We start from the raw sequence: 23,804 nt of genomic DNA, 5'->3' as shown, positions 1-23,804 counted from the left end.
CTATGTGTAGTAAATGAAGCCATGTCTTTGCCATTAATTTACAGGAGGGGCGGACTGGGGAAAAAATTCAGACTGGAAAATTCAAACTCATACAAACAAATTCATGGACAAAACTATTTTTTGTATGGACCTGACATAAAAAAGGTTTAAATCTTTAATTTGGGGACATGCAAAATAATTAAAAGTTCTCTCCTGAACTGCACCTTCACTTCCATTTTTCTCTTCAGTCTTTTTATTTTGCCCTGTTATCCCTCTCTCTCATGACTTTAATACTCAAGATTGAACAAAACTATTCTTTACAATACAATACTCTACAATACTACAATATCTTTATAGAAAAATCCTAATACTGTACACGAGTCATGTTTTCCTTACAAAAATTGACCATGCTTTTTTTAGCCTATATACAATAACCTTGTTTTGTTTTGTTTTTTGCAAATGGATTTGTGTTTATTTTTAAATAACTCAATTTGTAAAATCATTTTAAATTTTTGGTTATCAAAGTTAAACAATAGTAACTATTTTCTCTGGATTTATAGAAATATATTCAAACGTTAATTTTCGTAAGGGTTGTGTTGTTGTCTGTCGTAGCTCCCCCTAAACCTATAAAAAAAAATCTGATCTGTTTTTCAGCTAAATTACTACTGTAACATTACAACAGATAATAATGATGTCCTTTATATAGTATTTTGAGTGATGACTGATGAGCAACGTGCTGCTGCTTGATTAAATAAATAAAAAAACAAAGACAAAAAAGCATCTTTACAGATGAAACTGACCTGAAACCCTGAACAGTAGTTCTGCTTCTCTGCTCCATCAGTCCACTCTATACTCTCTCCTCTCTCTCTCTCTCTCTCTCTCTCTCTCTCTCTCTCTCTCTCTCTCTCTCTCTCTCTCTCTCTCTCTCTCTCTCTCTCTCGCATTGATCACTCTGAGTCTGATCCAAACCGTTTGGCGGAGGCGCGGAGAGCGCGCGAGTCATGACTAACACTTCATGACTTATTAGAGATTTAATTATCAAACGGCGGATTCGCAAATGATCGCTTTAGTACATTCGGCAGGCAATTATACAATAATGATATTAAAATAGCGGGCAAAATCGGCTGCCAGGCCACCGGGAATTGTCCCGGTTCTCCCGGTGTCCAGTCCGCGCCTGATTTCCACAGACAGGCAGAATGTGCAAGTCATATATTGCATTTTTGGGGCTTAATATTCACAGACACTAGTCCATGTCATGTTTTGATTCAAGTGTACTGACCTACTTTTGATTTAGTCATCCAAAATGTGGCATATTCCGTCCGCATTAGGCATTCCGTTTTTATGACTGGATTCTACGAACCAGACTGTATTTCCGCATCCCGGAAATTATTAGGGCGGTATGTCTCAGAATAGTCAGTGCAATTTGGGAAAGAAATCAGTTAAATCTGTATGTGGATGTGTGTAAATATTCAAATGAAATCCCCTTTGTAATCGTTAAAAATTTCATAAGTAACTGTAATTTAATTACTCATTTTTTCTTAGTAACTGTAACTAATTACAGTTACATTAATTTTGTAATTAAATTACGTAACGCCGTTACATGTAACTAGTTACTCCCCAACACTGGAAAGAACATATTATGTGAAATAACATATTATTTATTTATCACACCCCCCCCCCCCCCACACACACCCATTTGTAACATTTGCCAAAAAAATTAGCTACTAACACATTAGCATGTGGAAAAAGTAAGCCAGAATTGCAACCACTCAGAAAAATAGGTATATGCAGAATCTGGATTCATGTGATTCATGTCAAGGCTGTGAGTTTAGAGGGTATTCCTGTGCACACTGATGTGGCAGAAAACAAAACATGAAGGGTTTGTTTAAAGGGCAAATGTGTGAGTGAGTGAGTGAGTGTGTGTGTGTGCATGCATGTGTCACCTTATTGTAGTTCCTGGCTGCCGATTCCTTATTCCCGGGTCTGAGTGCTTGCAGCTGTGCGTCTAATATATCCAATAGCTGCTCGATGAGTCTGACAGAGGAACTGACATCACCGGCGTGAATGCGGCCCTGCGTGTGGTTCACCAGCTCAGCAGCGATGTTTGCAGCATTCTCTCCACTTTTTATCTACACAGTGAATACACACACACACACACAGTCTGGTCTCTAAAGCTCAATCCCCTGCTGTGCGTTGTGGGGGTGTGAGCTGGGGTTTCTGGGTTTATGCTGCTAGACGCACAGACAAAAGACAGCAAATCTCTGACTCTCTAAATCAAGCTATTACAAAAAAAACAAAAAGGGAAAAAAGAAAGCGTGAAACGTGATAAAATTACTCACTTAATTTGAAAGCAGACACATAGCTTGTAATTGCCCTGAAGCAAATAAGTCACTTAATGTTTAGAGAAAAAAAGAAAAAGAAAAGAAAAAAAAAAAAAACAGTCCATTGTGTTTAAGGAACTCAAAGGTACATCAAAGTATGCTATGATGTAACCACTCTTTGTGGTTCAGAAACAATGCTGTTAGAATAGTATGTAACACAAAAAACACATTAATGGCAACTCTGTAACTAACATTTTAATTTAATGTGAGTCTTTTGATTTGTTAACCTTTGAAGAAGACCATTTATTTACTAAGGACTTTTACAGCTGACATTTCTCTTCTGAGTCCTAATTATGTTTCTTTAAAGAAAGAGTTCAGTAATTTACAATAGTGACAACCACATGTATATTAAATCTGCATGTGTTAATAATAAACAAAACATGGTTTGCTAATAAGTTCAGGATGATAATACTCTACATCTGTGATTGCCAACATTACTTCGGTCAACAACAGCCCCAACAACAGGGTTCAACTATTTCCAACAGTTTGTAGTTCGAGAAGTCAAAATGTTGCTGTGTTGATCTCTCTATGTCAATAATCACAACTTAAATGTAGGATAAGCGATTTTGGAGAGGCTAACGATAGCAACCTAGCTTTGAAAGCACAAGATCTCACCCTCCCTGCATAATCACTCTCCAAAGCAACATCCTCCTCCAAAACACATGAACACACAGGCAGACCAGAGGCTAACCAGTGACACGATGACAGACGGTTTATTAATCACATAATATTACAATAATAACACTTCCATTCTCACTCTGTCTGCAACAGTGTACCGGAGCGCTCTGATGACATATCATGTCTGTGACAAGAGAGTGTGCAGAGGTATGCAAATTGAAGCGTTGACAGGCAGGTTGGAGAGCCTATCGTAGCCCTCGGACCAAGGTATATGATTGGATGAACATTTGAATGTCCTACGCCTTCCACAGACAATATAAATACATATAAATTATTTAGTCCACTTAACTTAGTGACTGCTATTGGGATGTGTAGAGATGTTTAACCAGCATAACAAAAACATTTTAGTCTGCCTTTAAGGGATAGAACTTGAATGTTTGCACACAAAATTATTTTTCTTGGAAACATCTCCTCAGCTTCAGTTCTATATAAGTATTCTTTAAATACTACTGGAATTTTTATTAGATTTTAATGAGCTTTTATTGTTATATTATTTTTTTATTATACATTTCATTTTATTTTACTTATTTTTATTTTTTTTTACTTTATTTTTGCTTTTTAAACATTACCATTTCGAATTTTCCAGTTTTGGTTTTTATTTTCAGTTATAATTTTGACCTAAACTGAATGCCTTGCCAACAAACTGAAATAAGCTTTTCATCTAATATATATATATCTATATCTATATATTTTTTTTTCAGTTTTATTTCAATTAGCATTTTTTTTAATTAATTTTTTGTCAGAGATAAGGATAATAATAAAACTTCTCTGCATAATCCTGAACATTCTTTCCAAGGTTGTTATGGAAGAGGTGCTGGAAATTATTTTTAACAAGTCTCTGATCATTCCAGTCTGAGTTGGACTGTGCTGTGAATCTGTCAGTTACTGAGTTTGTTACTGGAATAAAGGGATGCACAAACTATATTAGGCATCAGACAGAACATGGAGCTAATCTCATTAGCAAAGACAAAGTTTATAAAAAAGTCTTAAAGTCCACTTATTCTGAAGGATATCAAAATAGACTAGATAGACAGAGGGAGACTAAAATTAAAATTTGAACTCTTTTTCTGTCAAAAGTTCAACGAAAGTGGAAAAATTTGATATGATGCCTAAAAACTGCTTTGTTAAACAAAAAAGTTTTGTAAAACATGTGGAAATCAGAACAAACAGTCCTTGATGTGTATGTTCAGTGTGACTTTAACCTGAGATGCTTGTAAACTCTCTCTTAGAAATAGAGAGAATAGAGAAATTTTGTTCCAAATCATGTCAAAAGAATGACCTGTGTGCGGTAATGTGAGCTGAGGCCGGAATGATAATAGCTGAGATAGCAGACAGAGCAGGACAGGGAACAGGGGGTCAGAGTAAGTAAAAAGCAACTTTTTAGTGGTCTCACCTTCTGGGCCACCTGGTTGACCCACGGCGAGGTGCAGTTACTTAGATCAGGGCCGCGAGGATTCCACAGCACAGGAGAAGACAGGCACTGAAAGGATGCAATGCCTGAAAACAGAAGACGAGATATTAGGAGGGACAGACAGAAAGTGACCTTGGGTTTTAAAGTCTTTTGTGTGTGTGTGTGTGTGTGTGTGTATGTGTATATATATATATATATATATATATATATATATATATATATATATATATATATATATATAAAACACTAACAGTCAGCACACACACACACACACACAAAATCCACTCACACAAGGGAACTCTTATCATTGGGTTTACATACTACATTTATCTCTTTATTTTTTTACTTTTTTAATGGAGGAAATACAGCCAACAAATGTCCAGATTATTGGCGAACTTCAATACTCTTTAATAACCATCCCAGGATGCATCTTGAGGTTGTTGAGAATAACTAATGCTGTAATCAAGACGAAGTGAGGCGACATTGAAGAAGCACAAATTAAGACACAATTAAGACACAAGAGTTGACAAAACTTTTTACTGATAGAATATATATATATATATATATATATATATATATATATATATATATATATATATGTATAAAACATAAATTCATTATTTATTAAAATAAAACAAAATACAACAAAATACAATGTAAAAAAACTGGATTATTGAACATTTAACAGTTATCTGTTTTTGCAAATAAACTCATGTTATGTGTATAAAAAATATATATATATATATATATATATATATATGTGTGTGTGTGTGTGTGTATAAATATATATATATATAAAATGGATATGAATATTAAATAGTGTCTATTAATACATAAAATACTGCAGAACAATATGTTCCATTTTCTTTTTTTTCTGATTTAGATTTTCTATGGAGGTACTGTCTACCTTACTTCATTAGAGAAAACTAAATCCTGATATACAGATATAAACACAAGTACACAAAAAATTAATTCTTAGCAAATATACCAAAAAACAACTGACTGAATTTATTCTCAACTCTAGGGTGATATATATTAAGAAAGAAAGAACAGAGCTGCTCAGAGCTTCACTGTGAAACCTTTCACAAAAAACACTTTTTATCAGTGGAAATGAGTGTGCTGACACATGAACGCCATTGCACACACTTGCACATGCTTGTGTAAGATCACACACCAGGCACAGCCACCCCATCAGCGCCCCTGAATGCTGAGAAAACACCTCAAGGAAGACACCTTCTGCCACTCCTCATTTTCAGTTATGTTGGGCTGTTTAGTTAGCCCGAGTTCACAGAGAGGACAGCATGCTGGGATCAAACAAATGGCAGGCCTTTTCAGAAACCACAACACAAACAGTTCCAAAGAAGAGAGGGAAAAAGAGTGACAAAGAGAGGAAAAGCTATAGAGGACTGAAGCAGCACTACAACAGCTCCAGCGAGATCAGAGCCACCCGGAGACTCTCTCTCTCTCAGCTGCTGTCTGCTTTTCTCTCCTCTCCACTCCTTCATCCACAATAGATTGGCTTTGAAGGATCTGCCAGGATTCACCAATTAAAGCCGCTGCTAATTTAACTTGTCTGTCATTTCAGTGACAGAAAAAGGTGACAGAAGAAAGACAACGTTTTGTCAGTGGCTGGGAGAGAGAGATGCTAAGAGAGGGAGGAATTGCTTTTCTCCCACGACAAGAAAGAGGCATTTGATGAGGCGGTTGTATGGAGAAAAGGGGGGGAGGGGGGTGTTGTCGTTTGTAGACTGTCTGTGGCTCATTTTTTAATTCGGCAGTTTTGCAGGGCTAACCCATGCTGAGTTTGAAGATCACTCCTTCATTTGCAAAGGACTGCCTTTTATCTATGACTCCCAAGAGGACCTGCCAGCTGGAGAGAATATAGAGATGAGGAGGAAAAGGAAGCAAGCTCTCCACACAAAGAAATGGGTGTATACACATAAATGTGTACATGAACCCAGTGACATACACTGGGTAGACCAAAACACAGGTAGACCAAACACAACAAACAATTCTATGAAAAGCTGTCTCAACAAACATTGTGTGACCTTTATGTCATAAACATCACGCACCCTTCCGTCCTGTAAAGTTGTGATTCCCTCTGCCAGTACATCATGTTGTAATCAAATGCACAACACACTAAAATGTCAAGCAGCACTGACACAGTTTGCTATAATGTTTACACCCCGGTAGATATCTGTGCAGCTATCAGTAGACATGACATTTTTTATTTTAAAGTGTCTATAATATATATATATATATATATATATATATATATATATATATATATATATATATTTTTTTTTTTTATTGTTACAGTCACACCGACATCGTCACTCACCTAGTGATCCTTTGGGGCACGGCCTGTCTACAGTCTCCCCTCTCTGGGTGACAGGCCACTGCACCCCTCGTGCTACTCTGGCTTCACACACTTGGAGCTCAGGACCCTGTGGTGGGACGCGCAGGGGTCTGCGAGTCACTGGCACAGTGGCGGTGATAGGTCGCAGGTCTGGTGCCTTGTTAATGGCCCCTATTGGGTGAGCAGTTGGGGGCAGAGGTCGCATAGTTGAGGGGATGGAGTTAGAAGTGACAGGTCCAGCTGCAGTGGTGGTGCTGCTGCTCATCTGAGTGGGGACAAGTGGACCTGAGAGCAAGAGAGAAGGACACACGGGAATGCAAAGAAAATTTATATTAAGGCAACAAGAGCATAAGAGGCAGAGAAGCAGATTCAGAGCACCTACAGAGTCAGCGAGAATGTCGGCGGATGTTTGACCAAGATGAAAAAAGAAGACGAAACAGAAGAAAGGAAAACCTAAACGTTTGATGTGTCTTGCAAAAGGAATACGAGAAAGTTGGTAAGAAGATAAATAAAGCAGCAGGAGCATTTGCTAGTCTTTAATGCATGATTATACGTTCCCAGACTCCCCCTGAGAACTGGATAGAGCAAAATACAGGAGGAGAAAGAGAGAGAGAGAGAGACAGACAGACAGATAATGTTCATGGCAAGAAGATGAGAATGAATAATTGATTAGAAATCTTTTTCTGATCTGACAAAACACTAATGACCACTGTTAATTAAACCATAAAGACAATGTATTGAAGACACAGAGGGGAACACTAACAGAACGTTGACACTTAACAGATCAAACTGTCTGTTACCCTCCACCTCCCGCTGATCTCACTCTTTCTCTGTCACTTACCAGCAGTGGGATCTGGTGGGCTAAACTCTAGGGGGTAGCGCAGCACATTGTAGTTATTCCAGACATAAAGTTGATTGTCTCGTGGGTTGTAATCCACAGAGGACACATACTGGTAAGGGTTGGGGAATGGGATGTGGACGGGCTCTTCCCGTGCTCGGTTGGTGTTGTACGCATACAGCACCAGATCTCCACCTGCTTCACTGTCGTCATCCTGATAAACAGAGCGGACAGCATATAGAACACCACACGCCATAAAAGCATTGGATGCCAGTCGCTTATCAAAGCTCGTCTCCCAGGTTCCCTCGAAGCGCAGAGTGTAGGGGTTAACCTAAAAGAGAGCGAGAGTAAAGGGTTCGGATTTTGGTTGTGTTCATATGATACACCAAAATGACTCGATTACGCCACAGTTCTGGAAAATTGAGATCCTTAATATGTAACCAAAATTAAAATCCAATCTCAAAGAAACAATATAGCTTTAAATTGCACTTTTCAGTGACACTGACCTGGCTGACCACAAGTCGTCCATTGTTGGCTTCTGTAGCGTAGATGACCCATAAACCGTTTTCATCCACTGCGAGGTCAATATCAGACTTGCCCCCCCAGCGGTATGGTGAGGTGTCATGATAGTTTGCATTATTGACTATGGCTTCTCCACTCTTTATACGTGTGCGCAAGTCGTATTTCACAATATTGCGTGTGCGTTCCTTGTTGTAAAAAACAGCACCATCATACACGACAAAACCTGTTCCATCCACACGATTTGGCAGCCTGTGGGACAAGGGTGTGTTACTTGAGATAACTTGCTATACATGTAATTTCTGCTACATTTTAGAAACATTATGATCAGAAACTAAATAAGGATTTGACACTCTAATATACCTGCCAAGAAGTGATACCTAGAATTAGTATGCTAATCTGCAGAATCTTTAATTTAACTTTAAGAAGAAACTAAAGAACCTTACCAGTGAACTCAATAAGCATATACAAAAAGCTACTTAACCTAAGTTTAATAAAGAAAAGTCTAAGAAAAATGATTACATTATTGTACACAGGGATTGGTTACTGGTTCTAGACCCAAGCTGTGGTCCTCACTCACTTGTAAGTGGTCGTGGCTCGATTCTGCCTAAAGTCTTCCCATGAAGCATACTCGTACAGCATGTCTGTGCGGTACGGAGTCCAGGGCATGACGTAAAGACGGTCACCAGACTGGAGGGGATCCTTACACCATGCCCCCGACTGATGCTCCGCCTCCTGCAGCAAACTTGCTGCCTGCACCCTTAAGAGAGTCCCGGGACATACAAAGACTGGATATGTGGGATAAAGAGAGATAAAGAAAGAGAAAGAGAGAGAAAGAGAGGGAGAGATGAAATAACAAGGAGGGGACAGCAAGAATGCACAGAATGATGGTGTGATAGGATTAAAAGGAAGATAAATTTGATGAGAAGACAAATGGAGATATGGAGGATAAAGAAAGAAGGGGAATTGGTTGGAGGCCATAAGGGATGATAACATGAAAGAGAATGTGGCAGCAAGAAAGAGGAAGAGAGAGGGAGAGAGAAATGGGAGAGAGGACATGAGATAAATGACCATTCTTCTAATGAAAGAGTGTTAATGTTCATTAGTCAAGTATCTGCACACTGGACTAGAGGCTGGTGAGGGGAGATGACACAATCCTGGCTGCTGGTGCTCATATATTGCTGGGAATCATTTTTTAAACCCTGCCCTACTTCAAGTTCCCTGCAGGAAAATCACCAGCTTCTGATGATAGCTGATTTAACATTGTTTCTAGATTGACCGATCATGTATGGTCATTTACTGCACTGAGCTGGCATAGACTGTTTGTCAGCTGGACTTCCAACTGATGTACCTGGTTCATGCATCTTGGTCAAATTGGTCAGAGCTGGTAGACTACTTTGGAATTGCAGAAAGCCGGTTGCCATGTTTCTCAAACCAGCAGGGAAACCAGGGTTTAAAGGTTTCAAGTTGTTCAAGCAGGACCGAGTTGGTCGAAACCGGTCTAGATTTTCAGCACAGCATTTCCCAACCCTAGTCCTGGAGTATCCCCAACATATGCATTTTGTCTGTCTCCTATATCTAACACACCAATTTTAGGTCTTGGAGTTAAATTAGGTGTGTTGGACTGCAGAGACATAAACAATTATGCAGTATTAGGGGTACACTAGGACCAGAATTGGGAAAAAGTGATTTAACAAAAGCACCATCACCTTAATGGATCTGGTTTTAACTTGGAAGACTATCTTCTAGCCAAGCAAGTTACACATAGTAGACCAGGGGTGCACAACTTAGTTCCTGGAGGTCCACAGACCTGCAGAGTTTAGCTTTAACCTTAATTAAACATCTTATCCAGCAAATCAAGTCCTTCAGGCTTATTTGAAAACTATTTGTGTTGGAGCAGGCTTGGAACTAAACTCTGCAGAGTTTTGCACCCCTCTGGTAGACCATTTGATTTCAGCAACAAACCAGCTTGACCACCTTTAGATGGCATGGAATTGAATTTCCAGCAGGGTTTTCTTACATCAACAGCCATGTCCCAAATGGTACCCACTGTCCTCCTTCAAGTATACTGTACACATGTTTACACAATCAGCGTGCCATTTGAGACAGGGTCTCTATATAAATTTGGTATTTGTTTCACCTCAAAGCACTGCTGTAATGTCAAAATGTGATTTTGTGTTTAATGTTGAATAAAGATGAATGTTAGGATGCCAGTCATGTATGAAAACAACTGCAGTGCTCAACTATTATCTGCTAGGAGTACTTGATCAAGACGCACACACTCATACACACACTGATCTCTGTCTCTGTTCTCTGAAGGAGGTCATTCACCTGGGATTGGTGTGAATTAGCTGGCTGACGCAGTTTCTCACTCTCAGTCTGAGAGGGCATGGGGACCTGAGAGAATCTATCTACTGCTGGGGGGTATGGGGAAAGGGAGCTGGAGGTGTCTATGGAAAGAGAAAGAAGACGTCATCAGCACTATGCTGTCACAGTGGACAAGCTGAGAGCATGTGCGGAAGGTGAGGACATCTCGGAGGGGAGATGGGGCTGGGGCGGGTGCGCAGGGGGGATGTGGGGGGTGGTATATGGGGGTATAAGCTAGTGGGGTTTTCCTGCCATAGGCTATGTGTGTCCCAAACAGCCAGTACTTACTGTTGCTACATACACACACATATACACCAAAAATTAGTGAAGCCAAACTGAAAGGTTTTTTGTAATTAGTAAATTATACACAAGCACACAGAGACACACATCTATGAAAACCATATTAGAGATAATTGTTATAATTTGGTCGATAGCTATAGAAATCCCTTCAGGTTAAGATAAATGAGTTATGTATCTATCAAGTGCAGTCTTCATCCTGAAGGAGCTGTAAAAATTCCTTCATAATAAAATAGAAGAAATAAGAACTAACTCTTCCTAGAAATGCCCTACAGAGAAAACCAGTATAACTTCACCAGCATATCTCTTTTATGCTAATCTCAGTAAAAGATGCTGGTGTGCTACTATTTCCACAATGATTTCATACTAACTGGACCAGAATTACTGTCTTGGTCAGATGGATCCACTAGAAAAGTCAAGTTGTCTGAGAGTCTCACCAAATGGTAAAATGTATGGCTATGGTCCGCCAGTTGGAAGACCTGCTGTAGCCATGGTTACAGTTTGAAAAGGGTGGAACATTTCTAGAAAATTAAGAAAATATTCCAGAAATTTTGGAAACTTTCCAGGATTTTTTTTAATATTCCAGGTATTTTTGGAAAGTTTCAGGAAATTTACCCACAATTTTCCAACCCTTTGCAACCCTAGCCCTTGTAGACCGTATTGGTCAAGACTATAAATGTGCTTCGATCTTTGGTGGTCAAGCTGGTTTTTGTAGCATGACAATAATTGTTTATGTTACACAAAACAAACTGACCACCTTAACAGTATGTAGCCTGTTTTAGAAACTCAACCACTTGACCAATCAAGATCATAATGGTCATCTAGCTTTAACAGCAAAGTTCTGTTGTTAAACAGAATTACTATGCTTATCTTAACACCAGCACTAATCAGCATAAACCAGCTTGCTTTGGACAACAAGAAATTCTAAATTCCGCCGTTTCTCTACAGGTTTGGTTATGAGAGACTCAGACAAATTTCTCAACAAGTATAGAGACAATCCTCTCACATACTTATTTAGACTACTTATACCATTTGTTACTGAAAACAAATGACAAAGAGGAATAAATAAATCTCCCATCATGCAATGACAAACACCATCTCTGAACTAAAGAATATTAATAGACTCATATAAGAACAGGGAGGCAGTGCCTTCCTGAGGGGAACAGCAACACACTGTATTGACCTGTTCTATATGTGTGACCCATAAAACAAAGAACAAGCACCCTGAGTTTCAAAAGAAATTGGGACAAAGGCAACACACCACCAGACACACACGAGCACACGCTTTCCCCAAACAGACCCACGTACACGTACAAATACACGTACACGTACACACCCATCCAAGTGTCTGATCAAGTGCATGGAGGGCGATATAAGCAAACGCCCACAAACAAAGGCAACACCAGCTGCTTTGATGTCAATGCTCAAGCAACTGCTGCCCTACTTTAAGATTAAGACCGTGGCTCTGTCTCTCAAAGTCCTTGTAGTCTAGAGCTCTCAATTTCCTGATGCTATTAGGAATGTAAAGAAGGGCTTATTATAGTGAATATGATAATTACAGAGGCCCGAGATAGGAATAATTATATGTGTGGGACTTTTTATTCCACAGAAACACACTCCCACACACACAGTGTGACCTGGGAGAATTCATTAAACCTGACCTGTGCTCTCTTGCAGCTCAGTTCCCTACTGTGTACTGGGCTCTAACCTGTTCCTTTTCTAAACCAAGAATTTTTGTTAACACAGTATACCAAACTATTGGAAAAATGGCCAACATACAGTGGGCAATTATCCTTGTCAATCTACACCAGGCTGAGGTCACTAAACCACTCTCACCCTGATATCTCAAGGTGTTCACTGCAAAAACAATGTCCTGGTAAGTCACACTTACTCAGGACTGAAACCAACACCCTGCTGTTTTTAAACCCTGAGTAAGAAATGAATTAGCACCTCCACCTCCATGAAACACTAAATAAATTGGGCTGGGCTTCCATGTGCTTCCATTAAAATTGCTAATGAGCTTTTTATCACTCAAATATTTACCTTCACACAGAAATTTCATTCAAATTACACTTGTTTCATAATTGCTATTACTGTTTCCTTTAACTACCCTCAGGAAATACACATCTGTCATGTCTTTTGTCTCACTTGCATCTCCTAGAAAGTAATTAGAAAAAATGGAAACATCTGTTCAGAGTTTCAACTTTTCACTTGAACAAAAGACCTCAGAGTCAAAAACAATTCAAACATTTCTCATCTAATAGCTCAAAGTTATCCAGTTATTTTTTAGCTTTATACTGATATGGTTTATGAATAATTGTCTCATTTACGTCTGTTTGTTTCTCCTAAGGAATTCTAGGAGAAATATCTAAAAGAAAATGGATCCATAACAGTTAAAATCCAAAAACAGAAACTTCTTTCATAATTTATTCATCCTCATGTCATTCCAAACCTGTAACTATCCCTATCCACATTTCTGTTTTAGGTAAACTATCTCTAATCAGTCTCCTGAGCTATGAAAAAGTGACCTCTCAGAAATAAAACTTTCCTCTGTCTGGAATTATCATATATAGCAATCAGTTACAAACTCAATATCAACAAACATCTGCGATCCAAAATCATACATATGCCCTCAACATGAAAAGTCTAAGCATTGTACATTACACACAAATTATCTCAGATGTTCTTTCTGAAACTAAGGAGAAACATCTGAGTAAATTCTACTGTCACATTACTCAGAAATCGCTGCAGCACTCTGAGCAAGATGGCCAGCCTCTGATATATGATTTATTCAACTCATAAATAATTATTCACAATCTTTATAGACAATATATAAAACTAAAGAAAATTAGAGTGAAAAGCAACATCGGCCAAAGCAGAATCTAGAAATGAATGAGGAAAATGTACTCCATCCACTACTGCGTGAAGTCAGGTGTGTGTGCGTTTATGTGAGAGTCAGCGCTCCTCCAGTCCGTCCCGCCGTGGCGTCTAACTGTCTGGCCTCACTGCTGAGAACATGCTGCTTAATTGAATCCTACACCTGTTACTGGCAGGTACAAAGTGCTGCCAACAGGGGGCAGAGCTCTGTGTGGCACTGGGCATCCTCTTCAAAGCTGAATGGGTCGTTGTGTGCTTATTTACGTCAGCGAGTGTGTTAAGCATGTGAATGAGCGTCAGTGTGTTTTTAAGAGAGAGCGAGAGAGACAGATGTAGACAGAAAGGTAGGTTTAAAATACTGCCGTTTTGCACATCTGAATGCAAGCAAGAAAGAGAGAAAGACAGTTAAAGATTGTTGGAAGTGTTGCTGTATGCTTGGAAGCAGAGAGTGGGATAAAAAAGGCGAAGGGTCAAAGGTTATTCCTGTGAAATGAGAATTAGGATTGAGTTAATCTGATAAAGACTAGAAGGGCTCCCAGATTGTGTCCTGGACAGTAAGAGGTTAGCAGCAAGACAGAGACATGTGCTATGCTTATTCCATGTTCACATACATGCAAACACACAGATAGACTCACCTCAATAATATCCACACCCTTCAAAAACACATACCTGTTCTGTTTACAAAGTCAACCACAAATACATAGGCTTGCTGTACAAAAAGCCTTATTATATTTCAGCACTCATAATTTCCAGGACACACAAATGTTGCTACTCCTATTATTACTTAAGGACTTTCTATAGATGTAGAGCTAATGGCATCCCTTAACCCTCACAGAAAACATTAAACATTTTTATTTATTTATTTATTTATATAAAATATGGTATATTATGTGTATTTAGCTATCTGAATCATTAGGACACTTGTGATATCCTCGTAATGCAGGGTTACTACATTATGAGGGTATTTTTGATCCCATAAATACGTCAAACCATTGCTAGGGTGTTCGCAGAGGCTTGTGGCACTTTACTACACGGTTGCCAAGTTATTCTGGGTGGTTTCCTACTGGCTCAGTCCAACTAAAATTAATATTCTGTCATCATTCACTCCCCCTCATGGCTTTCCTCTGTGGAACATAAATTAGGATATTTTGAAATTTCCATATACAATGGAAGTCGATGAGGTCCCTTTTTCAAGTATATTCCTTTGTGTTCTGCAGTAGAAAGAAAATGGTAAGGGTTTAGAAAAACTATGAGTGGGAGTACATGATGACAGTAAAGGGTTAGGCTTTTATGGTCCCTAAAAATATATTTTCTATGTGACATTTTCACCTGATTTAAAGGAAAAGTTCACCAAAAAAAGGAAAAATTTGTCATTATTTACTCACAAACTTGCACAAGTTTTCTTTCTTGTGTTGAACACAAAAATATATATATATTGAAGAGCAAAACAGTTGTTTGTCCCCAAGGACTTTCATTGTAGGGAAAGAAATACCATGGAAGTCTTTAAAATGTCGGAAAATCTTGGAACATTTAAAATGTCTTCTTTTATGTTCAATATAAGAAAGAAACTCATACAAGTCTGGAGCAACATAAGGGTGAGTAAATGATGACAAAATTGTAGTTTTTGGGTAAACTATCCCATTAACCCCTAAGCATTTGCAATAAAACCGGGGATGTTTGCCTTAGCATAAAAACATCCATGGACGCCACTAGTATGTGTGCAATTGATTATCTTTGAGTTTAAATACCTTGAGTTGCAGAACACTCTATCTATGTCTGAATTACATCACATTACACCCTCATTGAAATTCGAGATGACCTGCACGTGCTTCGGCTCTTTAGATTTAACAATACACACACACATGCACACAGTGTCCAATCTCTTTTACTGCCCAGGCGAGCGGCTGCCCAGGTCATGTGACAATGTGTGCGCATGTGGATTATACTTGATATGTTGCCATGTTTCAGAAGGATAGTTCATCCAAAAACGAAAACCCTGTCAACATTTATTCACATTCATGTTGAAACCAGTGTTGTTATATTTAACTAAAACTGAAATGATAAAAAAAAAAAAAAAAACTTTTTTAGTAACTGAAATAAAGCAAAATAAAATGTGCATTGCATGAAAAATGTGCAATATTAAAATGAAAAATAAAATAATAAAAAAACACAAACACAAAAATTGAAATATAAATTAAAGCAATTTGAACTATGATTTATTTGTATAATAGTTTATAAATAACTGCCTTGACAAATAAACATTAGGTTGCGGTATTAGACTTACTAAAACTCAAATAAAAATAAAGCTAAAAATAATTATACAAAAAAAAAAAAAACCTAATAAAATTCACTAAATCGCAAAACATGATTACCAAAAACACACTACAATTAAAATGAAAATTGAAAAAATAAAGCTAATTCAAAATATTAATACAATAACAGTATATAAATGATTGACAATTAAATACGTTTAAGTTAAATAGAAATGTAAAAAGTAATACAACTGACAAAAGCACATACCAAAATTATTAAAACGACTACAATTTTTATAAAAACTATTTATAAAAAAAGCTAATTCAAAACATGAATGCTATAATAGTATATAAATAAAGCTGAAATAACAAAATTGTAAGCGTGTCTGACGTTTTTTCTATGGATCACAAAAGAAGATTAGTAGTAAAATGTCCAAGCTGCTTTTTTTCCATACAATGGAAGGGAAAAAAAGGAAAGCTGTAGTAACTATTCAGTATAATTTGGGGAAGAGAAGCTTGGACATTTTGCTAAATAACATTTTTTTTTTTTTTTAGCTGAACTATCCCTTTAATACTGGCCCAGAGGTGAAAAACAGTGTGTAAATGTGTGTGTGGTGTGTCTCAAACAAACACAAACCCTGAGCACAACAGCATCGAGGCACTTCCCAGGATTCCATAATCAGACAATTAATCGATCCTTAAACCAACGAGTGGTAATAAACAAAGACTGGGTGGGTGGGTGGTCAAGACAATGTTGTTAATGAAAATAATTGTTAACTGTTAATGAAATAGATAGAGGATAGAGGAAATAATTAGCAGCAGAGCGAGAGGACAGATAAAGCGGCTGAAGAGGGGAAGAGAGGGGGGCTGGCTGTCCGCTGTGGCATGATTGCAGGTAAGAACACTCTGAAATGTAGAGCAGAACTCTCACAGCACTCGCCAACAGCACCATGGGGAGGAAACAAAATGGAGGACCGACATCGAGGGAGTGTAAACTGATGTCAGTATCAGCGGAATGGAAGATTCACTCTGAGGTGCAGGTCTCATGACAGGTTTAGTACTCATTCCCATGAGACATTTCCACAAAACAGAGACAGAACAAACTGAAAACACACACACACACACACACACAAGTGATTCTTGCAGTCAGGAAATACTCATGAGAAGAGTATGGGCAGGAAGTGACAGATTTGCTCTGTTCCAACCTCTAGGCAAGCTGCCTATCTAGACGACATTTTACAAAGTGTTTCTGTCAGAATGTAAATTGTGTTAGGCTCCTGATCATCACGTCAGGGTTTATTTTGTGGTAATGATCAGCTTACTGTACATTATTCAGCTTGTAACACGTCTACTTACCAAAGACATCAATAAATGGACTACGTATTGAGTATTGACTATGAAGTGCTACGAGAAGTCCAATCAGTTGCATTGGGAAATAGTCAATTATTCAGTTTTGCATCATTATATAAAAATATTTGACTGCAGAATATTACAATTGACCAATAAGTGTTGAATTTTTTTTAGAACTATAAAGTTTTCAATATCTGTATTTGTTGATCATTAGAGTAACTAGCTTAGCAAAAATTAATTGAATTCTGAATTTTTACAAGCAATATTTGCATGGTTTGTGTGAGTGAGTGTTAATGTACAACCGCACTGGACATTGTGTTCATTTCCATTCATATCCATGCGTGTGTGGGTGAGCAGGAATGCTATCAAATGCAAAGGAGGTTTGCTGTGAACCAAAGTTCAAGTTTCTTAACCTCCGATCCGTCAATTTGTATAACGAAAAATCGTTTAAACAATAGAGGATCTTTAGTCACAAATTGACCTATTGGCTCAATTCACAGAATACAAACTTCAAAGTTGAATGGTAATGTGAAAGTGGGGAAGATTTTAACATTTTGAATTTAATATTATTTGCGATTTATACATTATTTAAGAGAGCATGACATTACACCCTGTTGGCCAGATTCATTGCGGGGGCTGAAATAATTTAGCATAATCTCCTGTAGCTTTAGTCTATGTTTGTTAGCTTTAAGATTCGATTTAATAGTGTTAACCCCCCAAACCCCACCCCTAAATCTTTCTTGTCGGTTATTGGCTGGAACAGTTTGTTATGTTTCATGGTGCGGGTGAGCCCAGTTTATTTTTCTTGTTGTTTGTGGAGCCTGTGGTGTCTAGAGAGACCCCGTTTTTTACAGTGTGTTCAGGGGACAAGCAGCTAGCGGATAGTGAAGAGATGTTTGGTGGATGTGACAAAAAATGTTTTGGCCTAAAAAATGTGTGACATCACTTAAGCCTGACGTTGACCAGTTGCTGGTCCTATAGAGGACGCAACCAGATAAGAAATCTTTGAAGGGCTTCCACTTTTACGCTCTATTTTCAAACAGTTAAAAAAAATGTATACTCTGAAAGTGTATGTATGCTCAAAAAACTGAAAGGGGAGAATGTACATTTTATCTGTATCTGATTCTGAAGGAGCAGAAAACTGTGAGAAGTATAACGCAATGCTGTGCTGTGTCATTGTATTCTCATTTTTGTCCATCATTCCACTGACTTAAAATAGTAAGCATCTCTTCATGGCTCTAATGTATAGAAAGTGTGTGTAATGCGGCCCAAATCACCATCAGACTTGTCCTTTAGGGATCAGCAACAGAGATTTGGCCAGTAGTTTTATTACTTTTTTACCTTGCCCTGCTAACATTTTCATTTTCCCAACTACAAAAGAATGACCCATATTATTTTTTAAGCAAATACTTTTTTATATTTGTTAGATATATTGATATTTTTCATGAACTTTAACTTAACATTCATTAAAAAGTATATGTTCCTATTGCTCAGTGGGTTAGTATTGCATTAGCACTGTGTTCGATTTCAAGGAAACATACTGTACATACTGGCGAATAAAATGTTTAAAGCTTGAATGCACTGTAAGTCGCTTTGGATAAAAGCATCTGCTAAATGCATAAATGTAAATGTAAATGTAATGTAATGTCAAGGCTACTGGCTATTTAATATAAGCGATGTGTCCTTTTGTATGCCCTGTCCTGCCTTCTTGTTTTAACAGGAAATGTGTCAACACTGGAAAGAAAATTGCACTTTTAAAACATTTTATGGCATCTTTAAGGCCTAGTATGACCACATTCTCACTATAGTAGCTGCCTACGTAGAGAACAATTCAAATCTGTCACTTAGCCTCAGCAGATAGCCGCCTATTTAGACAGTATCAAAGAGACAGCTCACTAGGGTTTGGAACAGATCGTTCAAATCATATAGCCAGCTGTAGATGATATGAGGCTGATTTATTCCTGGTTCAAGATCAGTTCAAGTCTCGCAAAAGTTTGAAACTAAATACTCAAGAGACTGGCAAGAGGATCAAGTACAGCAGCCCCAAATCTCTGTGATTGGCTGGCAGGACCGAATCAGGCTGGGAGCTGATTGGCACCACGGAGCGAGGCCGTTTTGAGTGGAACCAGCTCTGCCTAACAAAGCAGCCATCTCACAGAGTTGCCAACTGCCACCGTACCCTCTCTTTGGACACATGCGGACACACAATGGGGAGGGAGCGACTGCTACAGACGCCACTTAGCAGCTTCCCAAAGCAGACAACAAAACAGAAGGGATTAAAAAGAAGAATGACGCCACTGGCAGATGACAAATTAGAGGAGGGACCAGAGGAAGTGTGTGGAAGGGGATCTGAGGTAACCTGCGGCTGCTTTTGATGAACACATGATAATTTGGAAGGATTTTAACTAAGAGGAAAGGAAACCGATGAAAAAAGAGAGAATGTGACGTGGCGAAAAACAGAAAGCTTGTAAAGAGAGACACTGAAGCACCTGAAAATGGGAGAAAGCATTTTGCAAGGGGTCGGGCAGTTACCAGCTCTACAAATCGTAACTCTTATAAAAAATAACGTATAGAGAAAAAACATGGGTTATCCTGAAGGAAGAAAGGTAGGAAGGAAGATGTAAACAAAAAAGGGTCTGAAAGAAAAAAAAGGTCTCAAACAGTATGGAGGAGTCGCTTTGGATCTGAAAGGACAGATACAAAATTAATCGCAAACAATAGAGAAATGAATAAATGATGGCTCATGAAAGAGGGTGGAATTGCACAGATGGGTGCACGTGTCGGCGGAGGATATGGGTTTAGTGGGAGAAATGACTTCCTGTCCAACAGAAAAATAGAGCGGAGGAGTGCTCGGTGTAAAGTGGCTCGTGCGAGTGTGCGTGAGAGAGAAAGAATAGAGAGCGTGCACGCGTGCATGTGCCGCATTTAGTCGGCGAGCGTGTTTCCCTTGGGGTAGAAGTGATCAGATTAAAGGATGGTTATTAATTTCTCAAATAGACTTAATTGGAACTTTTAGCAGGACAGCTGGTGGAGATCTGCTGTTTTTCCTCAAGTGAGAGTTGCGTGCGTGCGTGCGTGTGTGTGTGTGTGCGCATTTGATATGCATGCATGAGGTCTTCTGGGCACAGGGATTAGTGCGTGGATGAAGGACCGTACGTATGTTGGCGCGTGTCGGTGTTATCTGAAACAAGAACCAAATCTGGAAGGAGGTTCGGTTATAAGCCAGAAAAAGGAAGAGAGAAAACTAGTGAGAGAGAGAAAGAAAGAGAGCAGGAGGGATATAAACATCAAACATGAGCACTACACAAGGTGCTGGGTTAGGAGAGGGGGATGAGGGAAGGAAACGGAAGAGGAAGGGGAGGAAGAAGGAGGAGGAGGGCGGGCGGGGCGAGCTGTGGTTTTTATGTTCATTGTGGTCTTTACCTTTTTGGTCCACTTCTATTCAAGCATCGGAAAAAAAGAGAGAAAAGACAGAGAGAGCAAAAGAAAGAGCGAAAGAGAGAGAGAGTGAAGATAATGAAAGAAAAAACAGGTGCAGGAAAAAAGAGAAAATTGAGATTAAATAAAAGGCTATCCTTTCTCAAATCATGTCATTCTGTCAGTGTGATGTAGGCTCTTTACAGAGAGGATGACTCGAGTGAGTAATGAGAGGGGAGAATGGCCTCAACTGTTTTCACAAAGTTTTATGAAACCCCTTCCATTCTTCCTGTCACATGACACACGTACACTTCCCTCAGTCACACACACTCTGCCCCCTCCTTCGCCCCCTCTCCCCTCCATCTTTCTGTCATTCCTCTATCCACGCTTCTGTATCTTTGGGCTGCTGTGAGAGAGAGAACATGATGCACGTTCGAAATGGCATAGCACGCATACTAGTTTTGCAGTGTGCAGTATGTATACAGTGCACAGTATGTAAATTTCCACCTGAAATACCTGCATGGCCTGGCTCATTCGCCAAAGATGTGGGCAACAGAGCACACTGTGTGGAATAATGTATTCCATAATGCTGGACTTGACTTTCTATATTTAGGTTCCAAACATGCAAGTATGTTGCTGTAAATGCTAGTATGCAAGTTCTGTTTCATTTGTCATGTGTTGAGAAATCCGTCTTGTTGCAATTCATAATGCAACACAAGTTCTTAGCATTGCCGCAAGGTTGTATTATAGTGAAAATTTTTTAGGCCCAAAATGTACAATGAAGAGGAATGTGAAGGCAAATACTTCTAATATGCAAGTTCTATTTGTCATGCATTTTGAAATGTGTCAGGCTGCAATTCATAGTGAAAGACAATGCAACTTTTTAGCATTACTACAAGGCTGTTACAGTGAACATTTCCAGGCCCAAAATGTGTCAAATGCTTAGGTATGTGGATGCAAATGCTTTTAGTACTGAAGTCTATTTAATTTGTGATACAATGGTCACAATTTGCAAGCACAAGTATGTGAACGCAAATGTTTCAAGGATGCAAGTTCTATTTAAATTGTCACACATTACAAAATATGCCAGGTTGCAATTCATAATACAATGGAAGTTCTTAGAATTGCCACTTTAGAGTTGCTATTGTGAACAATTTTAGGCCCAAATTGTACATTGCATAAGTATAAGAATGCAAATGTTTCAGGTATGCAAGTAATTAAATAAATAGGCCTATACAGTATATGTTTTGTAATAAGATTCATGCTAGTATGCCATTTCGAATACATTTCCAAGTGTGTTGGAGTCTTCTGTATCTGTGAGGAGGAAAAAAGGGTTATCAAAGAGACAGAATGATGCAGTGATGAAGAGGAAATAGAGAAAGATAGAAGAAATGTGGTGGAAATGCGGATTTCTCTCTGAACCTGAAGGGGCTGGTTCTGGCTCGGCTGGAATCGAGCGAGCTGTTCTTTCTCTCTTACAGAGCTTGACCACTTATCGCTTCTACTTACTGAATCCATCAAGATCCAGCTGCCAATCACTGATTGTGGTCTGGGGGACCATGTGACATGGCTGAGGTACATTTCTGAGAACCAAAAACAGGCTGAGAGGAGGAGAGAGGCTATTATAGTAAGGAAAAAGTTGGAGAGAAAAAAAAAGTAGAGAGAGAGAGGACGGCAGAACAGAGGAACATTTTATTTCCACTGCCTGCTGGAAAAAAACAAGTTTGAAGTACAAGTTTGAGGTGGTCATTCTGGTTTAGGAAACATGGTAGATGGTTTGCTGCTGGTAAGAGGTCTGTTAAGCTAAGGCAGTTTCCCCACTCTAACCAGCTTGCCAGGTCGACCTTGTGCTAGTCTCATATAGCAGCACTTTCACTATCAGATTAAAGTTTTCCTTTCTCTTTGGACAGTTACAATATGTTCATGATTAGATAAGATTCCTAAAGTTGCAAAGACTAAAGTCTCAAACCCAAAGAGATTTTGTTTATAAAAGTTAAGACTCATCCACGCCCTCCTAAAACACCTCATTTAAACACGCCCGCAGATGTCTACGTCAAGATTTGCATAATACTGCCCAAATGTTCGTGCAAAGAAAGAAGGCAAAACTTTATTGTTGCTGCCACCGCCGCAGCTGTGTGTTAAGTTGCAAAAGTGAAAATACTTTGTTTGGCCTTCCAAAAGAGGATATGATTAGAAATCAGTGGTTAATTTGTATTTACAACACTGTTCCAGAACAATTCAACCCAAATATTCAGATGTGTGCAGTGCATTTTATAGAGGACTGTTTCCTGATCCTGGGAGTAGACAATGCTGGATGTTCACAGTCTGTAAGTACTTCTACATATTTAAATAATTTGCCACTGATGATTCAAACACAAGCTTTGAGCAGCGTATACTAGCGCTTGTTGTTTGTCGCTTCTCCGATCACAAATGCAGACATGGTTTTATGTGTGCGCGATGCAAGGCAACATGTAAAAAGACAGTATAAATCATTATAATCCATAATTATGTCCCCAATGGATGCAACAAATGCCTCGGGTTTTATTGGTTTTTATCTCAGCGATCCCAGGAGATGGCATTACGTATGGTAAGGGGTGTAACATTTATGTCACATGCTTGAGTTATTCAGCTAATTATAATGCACTGGATAGCTGGCCAATCAGTGTACACCTCGCTTTTCAGAGAAAATCGACGCATTCCAGAAAGGCGGGGCACAGTGGAGAAACAATAATGTACATCATGTGGAAAATAATGTGTTTTTTTTTTAGCTTAAGCCACATAAACACATTTAGCAAATTTTCAAGAAAAGGTCCACTGTTTATTGTTTATGGTCACTGCTCACACAAGTCACTTTCATACCAAGCGTTTTTTTCAGCTTGTAGCCTCTTATTCCCAGACATGTCCTGGCTGGGATTTGGTTTTGTTTTCCTATTCTTTTCATACTTGCTGAAGGTAATGACTGAAAATCATTTTGACCAAAAGCATGCAGGTATTGTACATAATCAGCCAATTGTGGTCAAAGCAATGCAAATAGAAATACATATAAGATGTGAACTTTTGAGAGCTTGTCAACAGAAAA

General features: G+C 38.7%; 1 protein-coding gene across 2 annotated transcripts in view; it reads right to left on the bottom strand.

Annotated features, from left to right (window-relative positions):
- LOC132151652 (adhesion G protein-coupled receptor L1-like) overlaps window positions 1-23,804 on the bottom strand; it is a 167,030-nt gene that overhangs the window by 22,684 nt on the left and 120,542 nt on the right. Inside the window, exons 5-10 of one of the 2 annotated variants that reach the window (XM_059559925.1) lie at window positions 8,746-8,953; window positions 8,153-8,417; window positions 7,650-7,977; window positions 6,791-7,093; window positions 4,432-4,535; window positions 1,923-2,108 (exon numbers count right to left, since the gene is read on the bottom strand). In XM_059559925.1, the coding sequence (XP_059415908.1) occupies window positions 1,923-2,108; window positions 4,432-4,535; window positions 6,791-7,093; window positions 7,650-7,977; window positions 8,153-8,417; window positions 8,746-8,953 (1,394 nt within the window). The remainder of the gene's footprint in view (window positions 1-1,922; window positions 2,109-4,431; window positions 4,536-6,790; window positions 7,094-7,649; window positions 7,978-8,152; window positions 8,418-8,745; window positions 8,954-23,804) is intronic. The other variant, XM_059559935.1, reaches the window with a different exon arrangement.

Source organism: Carassius carassius, chromosome 1 (assembly GCF_963082965.1).
Source record: "Carassius carassius chromosome 1, fCarCar2.1, whole genome shotgun sequence".
In the NCBI taxonomy this organism is placed as follows: Eukaryota; Metazoa; Chordata; class Actinopteri; order Cypriniformes; family Cyprinidae; genus Carassius; species Carassius carassius.
Note: the sequence above shows the minus strand (reverse complement) of the source record. Positions and strands in the feature narration are given on the sequence as shown.